Source organism: Nicotiana tomentosiformis, chromosome 2 (genome assembly GCF_000390325.3).
Source record: "Nicotiana tomentosiformis chromosome 2, ASM39032v3, whole genome shotgun sequence".
Lineage (NCBI taxonomy): Eukaryota > Viridiplantae > Streptophyta > Magnoliopsida > Solanales > Solanaceae > Nicotiana > Nicotiana tomentosiformis.
Window position 1 is genome coordinate 178,150,307 of NC_090813.1, and position 7,090 is coordinate 178,157,396.

A 7,090-nucleotide genomic window follows, 5' to 3' on the forward strand; every position below is an offset into this window, starting at 1 on the left:
AAAGTGTGGAATATGAAATACGGCCATCGTGCCAGGAATAAAGAATCTTGTGAATGGCCTAATGAGTCAAGGAAATATTGTTGTTGTGAATGACTGGAAATACTAATGAGAATTTATACAATGTGAAAGATGTTGAGGTGAGTACAATTGTATTTATGATATTTTAGTTTGCCAATCAAATCAAAAATGTTTTTGGGAGCATCATTAGCAAAACCGAGTAAGGGTGGGTCATAAGGCCCACACCTGAAACTACACGTGCCGGTATAGAAGTGGATTGTGATTATTCCCCTTATTTGGGATGAAATTGAAATATTGGAGAAATTGTGATATTATTCCCCTTAATTAGGATGAAACTAGAATCTTTGTGGATTAGAAAAGTCAACCCACACGGCATATGTGGGAAGGCGGCCTAGTTGATCGGGTGGAGATCGGATGCCATATTGCGCACATGGTGGTACTACTCTTGGTAACAACTTGTCGCGCCCCTTTTTTCTTGCGAAATCGGGCTTCGACACGTGACAACTCTTTTAAAGGAAGGGTGTTAAAAGAGAGAGTCGCCACCTAATGGGTTTGAGGTGCATTAGGGCACCTATTTACAAATAACTCTGGTTTAACCAGTTGCGTCACCAAAGATCGAGTAAGGGCTCAAATTAACTCAAAGAGAAGGTTTTACGCACTCTTCGAGGTCCATAACTGTGGGTCCCTGTCGAACTTGAATTATATGAATTAGTCAAATAGTTAGAGAGAAAAACAAGATGTTTATAAAAATCATTATTAGAAAGTCCTTGAGAAAAGACAGATAATTGGTTTAAAGACAATATAGGGGTCCTAAGTTTTTTAGCCTAAAGGATCACCCCGTGCAACATAAATAATACTTTGTAACTCCCTCGAGGTGGGGTGTTACTTGTATTATTCAGCGGGCACAGACTATCATCTCCTGCTATCCGATTACTATCTTTAACCTAAAGCGCACTAGTTGATTCTAAACTGTGCCCTATGTGTGCACTACCCGTCCCATGCCTATGGTCCAGGAGGCATTTGGATCTCTATTTTGGATGGTTTCTAGACTTAGCTTAGGCTGTTCAAAAATGATAAAACTAGGTGACATACAAAACAAGTTGGACCTCATGTAAAAGCAAATAAGGGCATAAGTTAGACTCCACACTTAGACAACAAATGCACGCGAACAATGTTTTTCACATTAATCGTTAGACAATTTCAGGATTGAGGCAAATTAAAGCCATTAGGCCCTATAGACATGGTTTCTATGTGACCTTAGGATTCGAACACGCATGCAGTTTCAGATGCAAGATGCTACCTTAGATACAATTTCTAAGTGACTACACAGTTGCCTACTAATTACGTGTTATAAGCGATTAAACCTATAGACATGTTATCTAGGTGATTTTCGTAGTAGTTGGCAGTGATAACCATGGAAGATATTCAGAATTACTTAGTTTGATCCTATAGGAATGCTTTCTAATAGCGGCAACGAAACAGTGTTAAAAGTTCAACATTAGTACTTGAAAGAAACGAGCAGGATAATAATTAAGACTGGTTTTAGACCCTATAGGCAGGATTTCTATAGTCATAACTGAGACTGATTTTAGATCCTATTGGCATGGTATCTAAATTGGTGATTAGGTAGCATGTAAATTAACAAGATCCTATACAGCCTAATGCATGTGCACATTGAGATATTGGTCATTTTATATCCTATAGGCATGGTTTCTAACGGGTAAAAAAAGAACACATTTAAGCAAAGTAGAGAACCTATAGGCAGGATTTCTAACGTATAATAACTGAACATATTTGAGCATAATAACACATTTGAGCACAGAGAATAGGTAGTAGAACATGCTTAGGTTTTGAGAACAAACTTAACAAAGTTTCAGAAAAACAAGTTCAACACATAATGCATATACTAACAAGACAAGTTTACAAGATTGATGTACACAGACTCATAGTAAGAAAAAGGTTTAGATTATGCTAAGTATAGATGCTAGTGTCCCAAGAAGGGATCATATCAATTGGCAACAGAACTTAACAGAATGAGAACAAATTAAGGCGGCTATTGGGAAGTCAAGACATGGTAGAAGCATACAGGATCAAACATGCTACATGTCAACACATCAAGTTCAGAAACAGACTTATGCTAGACACTTAGTGAATACATTCATGCTTAGTCATCTAATCCATAAAAGGGGATATGAAAGCATGTTCAAGTAACAGGGTTAATAGCAAATTTAAACACTAAAGAGATGGCTAAAGTGCAAAGGTTCTAAACATCAGTAACACATAGACTAGGCAGACTTAAAAAGAACTTAATTTGCTCAAATCAAGTCTAAGCATGTCTCAAACTACAAACGTAATGGAACTAAGATTAGAAATCCCTAAAATTGAAGTAAGACAGTCAGAATTGCACACGAGAACAACCCAAAAGCGCATTAAACCACAATCTTCAGAAGTGAAAACATATGCTGATAACAGGTAAATAGGAATGAAATGAAAAAGGTTTGGTAACTCACCAGTTAAGCGAAGAACAAGAAAGAACGGAAGTCCACAGTGTTATGAATATCAACAAAGAGCAAGAACCCAGAATTTCTGGCCTTGGCTTTCAGCCGGCCAGGAACCAGAATATAGAGCAAGAGTATTAGAGAACAAAGAGCACGCAACTTTAATTTTTTTTAGTAAATTTCTTAATGATTCCCGTCTTCTCCCAAAGGGGAATGGGAAGGGTTTTATATAGCAGTATAAATCGAACACCCAAACAAGAAAAATCATCAATCAAACACTAGAAAGGAAATAACATCATATGCAATCGAAATCAGTAAGAAAAAGAGAGAAATTTCAAAACCCTAATTTTAGGGAAAGTACAAAAATAGGTAGAGTCTAAAAATAAAAAATCAAACATTGCACAGAATAAGATGAATATAGACAGAAACATCACTTAAAATCAAAGAATCGAACCAATTTTGGTTCGATCTAAAGAGATCTGAAACCCTAATTTTTAGCGTAAGTAAGAATCAACAGAGATACACAGAGATTCATACCCATAATAGAACAAGAATGAACATAGACGGTATAGAGAAGGATTTAATACCAGGTAAGAGTCGTATATGGCAAGAAATGGCCTTATAATCCCATGTCTGGTTGGATTAGTTGAGGGATTTGGGGGAGAAGACGGCTAGGGTTTGACGGGGGAGGGGGGGGGGATTGAGAGAGTTCAAAGGCGGCGGGTGGTGAAAGTGATTTAGGGTTAGGGAGTGTTAGGGTAATTAAAAGGGAAGGGGTAATATGGCCCGTTGATCTCAGAGATCAACGGCCACGAGATCAACAGCCACGATTGGCTGGGGGTCTTGGGCCGGGTTGGTTTAATTGGTTGGGTTGGTTTAATTGGTTGGGTTGGAGGTTATTTGGTTTGGGCTTAGATGTTATTGGGTTGGGATTGGGTGGTCTAGGTCCGAAAATAGGTAAGGTTTGGGCCAAAATTTAAATACCCAATGTTTAGTAAATAAATAATTTATAAAAGTAATTAATAAATATGAAAAATATCATTTGTGCACTAAAGTAATTAAAAATAACTACTTAACATTATAAAAATATAAAAAGTCATTTTCTGCATAAATAATGTAATTATATATGCATGTGGGCTATTAATGCAAAATGTGCAATTTAGCCTTAAAAATGCAAATGTAGTTATAAGAAATGCACTGAAAAATATTTAAAACCTCATGCTGGTATTAATGATAAGTTTAGATGATTAAAGCATCATAAAATAATTTGGAGAATAATTATTGGATATTTATACAATAAAGATGCAAAAATAAATTGGTTTAAAGTCTTTAAAAATCATGGACAATTATGAAAAATACTTGTGTATGCTTATAAATCAAATGATGATGCATATGCACTATTTTGAAAGTAATATATATATATATATATATATATATATATATATATATATATATATATATATATATATATATATATATATATATAATTGGGTATCAACAACTGTCCCTGTTTACCCGGGAATGATGAAAGAGTTGTCGGGTAAAGAAATGATGACTGATTTTGACAGAATGGGGTGATTTTGAACAATACAGGCCAAACCTTGATTTCTGAGTTGCCTACATATCCCTGGTTTTACAGGAATCAGGCCATGTATAGTTCTGGATCCAACGGTGGAATAAACCGATGGAGTTGTTGTAGGAACAGACAAGCTTTTATGGACAGGATGATATCGGGATTGTAAATGGATGTATCTGGGGGGTGTATATGGATATTTGAAAGGTTATCAGATGGAAATGGGTAACGGACAGTGGTTGGTTACGTTTGAAATAATTGCAAGATATGAACGTTAAATGGAAACCGGAGCAAAGATTGCTCCCGTTAGGAGAATGGTTACTTCCTGGATTACCTGCAAAACTTAAAACACAATGCATGTGAGTATATATGGATTATTGCGAGAATTTAAGCATGATGCAAATTCCCTTTGGACCATGAAAGCTGTCTTAGGACGATAGGGATGGTGTCCTTAGACCATGATGTCCCAAGCCATGAATCGTGAGATAGAGGATTCTCACGCCATGAAATGATGTTCTCGGGCCATGAGGATAATGCCTCTAAACTATGACGCCTTTGAATAATGATGTGTAATATTGAGAGATCCTTAGGCCATGGTATGGTGTCTTCCGGCTATGAGAATGGTGCCTTCGGACTATGACGCCTTTGGACAGAATGGCGATATTTCAGCCCATGAGATGCAAAGACATGATGCAAAACAAAACAAGACAGAGCTTGGTCTCGTGTAAGATCGGGGGCCAAACTTAGCCCCGAGGTAGAGAATAGTGCAAGGTTTCGAATAACATAGCATTTGTGGTTATGCAAGGAGAGACAATGTTTAGTCTTATGCATTCATGGAGACAATGCTTAGTCTCGTGCAAAGGGAAGGCAGTGCTTAGCCTTATGCAATTAAGGAGGCAGGGCTGAGCCTCATGCAAAGACTGGAGACAGTGCTTAGTCTCATGCAATGGAAGACAATGCTTAGCCTTATGCAATTAAGGAGGCAGGGCTTAGCCTCATGCAATGGAAGGCAGTGCTTAGCCTTATGTAATTGAAGAGGCAGGGCTTAGCCTCCTGCAAAGATTGGAGATAGTGCTTAGTCTCATGCAATGGAAGTCAGTGCTTAGCCTTATGCAATTAAAGAGGCAGGGCTTAGCCTCATGCAATGGAAGGCAGTGCTTAGCCTTATGCAATTGATGAGGAAGGGCTTAACCTCATGCAAAGGTGGAGACAATGCTTAGTCTCATGCAGGGGAAGGCATTTCTTAGCCTTATGTAATTAAGGAGGCAGGACTTAGCCTCATGCAAGATGGAGACAATTCTTAGTCTCATGCAGGGGAAGGCAATGCTTAGCCTTATGCAATTGAGGAGGCAGGGCTTAGTCTCATGCAAAATAAAGACAATGCTTAGTCTCATGCAGGGGAAGGTAGTGCTTAGCCTAAGCAATTGAGGAGGCAGGGCTTAGCCTTATGCAAAATAGAGACAATGCTTAATCTCATGTAGGGGAAGACAGTGCTTAGCCTTATGCAATTGAGGAGGCGGGGCTTAGCCTCATGCAAGATGGAGACAATTCTTAGTCTCATGCAATGAACAGATAGTAAGTAGTAGCAGAGTATTTCTTAGCTGGAAATGTGTTTGCGTTTTGCAGCTTTGTCGTTATGAAGATAGTGATCCTGAGGTGTGCACGTATTTGCGAATATTCCTTGTTCTTGCATCCAAAGGAAAATCGTGAGTTCTACAGGGAAGGTTGGTTCGTGCCTTCGCCCGCTTACTTTGCCTTGCTCTGCATAGAAATCCTGCTCGAGTTACCATGGGTAGCATCTGACTGTTTCATAAAATAAATTTTTTGAAAAATGTGCGTGCATATGATGAATGTAGTTATTTAAAATACATTAGTATGCAATATCGGATAAATTAGATGAACCAATGACTGTGACACTTCAGAGACATTGCGACTTCCTTAGAATTTTGAGGGTCCTCCTCAAACTTCTGCCCCAGTTTACTTAGGCAATTCTCTGACCGTTCTGCATATGATGACGTCGGCTGGACTTGCTTAAGATTTTTGAGGGTCCTCCTCAAAATTCTGCCCCAGTTTTTGGTTGTCGGGAAAATAAATTTTTTATTGAATTGTGACCGAACCCACAGGGTTGACTACGTATCCCCTCTTAAATGGGAATCAGGTCAAGTGTAGTTCAGTTACATCAGATGAAGAAATGCAAACATTCTAAACATAATATCTTTTGACTGCATGTGAGTTGATAGGCTTTGGCCAAACCTCTCCGTCCATTTCTACGAGTATGAGTGCTCCTCTTGTTAGTACTCTGTGAACCATGTAGGGCCCTTGCCAATTGGTCAAAAATTTCCCTTTGGCTTCATCTTGATGTAGGAAGATCCGCTTCAGTACCAGCTGCCCCGGTGGGAACTGTCTTGGTGTGACCCTTTCGTTGAAAGCTCTGGACATCCTATTCTGATAGAGTTTACCATGACACACTGCATTCATTCTTTTCCCGTCAATAAGAGCTAATTGTTCGTAGCGGCTTCTTATCCATTCTGCATAACTGAGTTCAGCTTCTTGTATAATTCTTAAAGAAGGAATTTCAACCTCGGCAGGAATGACAGCTTCGGTACCGTAGACCAGCAAATAGGAAGTTTCCCCGGTTGATGTGCGGACTGTGGTACGGTACCCAATAAGGCAAATGGTAACTTCTCGTGCCATTGCTTGTGGTTGTTTACCATCTTCCTCAGTATTTCCTTGATATTCTTGTTTGCGGCCTCCACGGCTCCATTCATTTGAGGCCTGCATGCTATGGAATTCTTGTGCTTGATTTTGAAGGTCTCTCACATAGCTTTCATTAGGTAACAGTTGAGATTGGCGGCATTGTCGGTGATGATGGACTCTGGAACCCCGAATCGGCAAACAATATGATCTCTGACAAAATCTGCGATGACTTTCTTGGTTATAACTTTGTAGGATGCAGCTTCGACCCATTTTGTGAAGTAGTCTATGGCCACTAAAATGAACC

At 38.9% G+C, this 7,090-nt stretch overlaps 1 protein-coding gene across 1 annotated transcript; it reads right to left on the minus strand.

Annotated features, from left to right (window-relative positions):
• Nucleotides 1–4,363: 4,363 nt before the first annotated feature.
• On the minus strand, nt 4,364–6,870 carry LOC138906166 (uncharacterized). Its single transcript, XM_070194691.1, has 2 exons — nt 6,388–6,870; nt 4,364–4,423 (listed from the first exon to the last, which is right to left on the minus strand). The coding sequence occupies exons 1-2, from the start codon at nt 6,868–6,870 to the stop codon at nt 4,364–4,366; spliced, it is 543 nt and encodes a 180-aa protein (XP_070050792.1).
• Between the last annotated feature and the right edge of the window lie 220 nt (nt 6,871–7,090).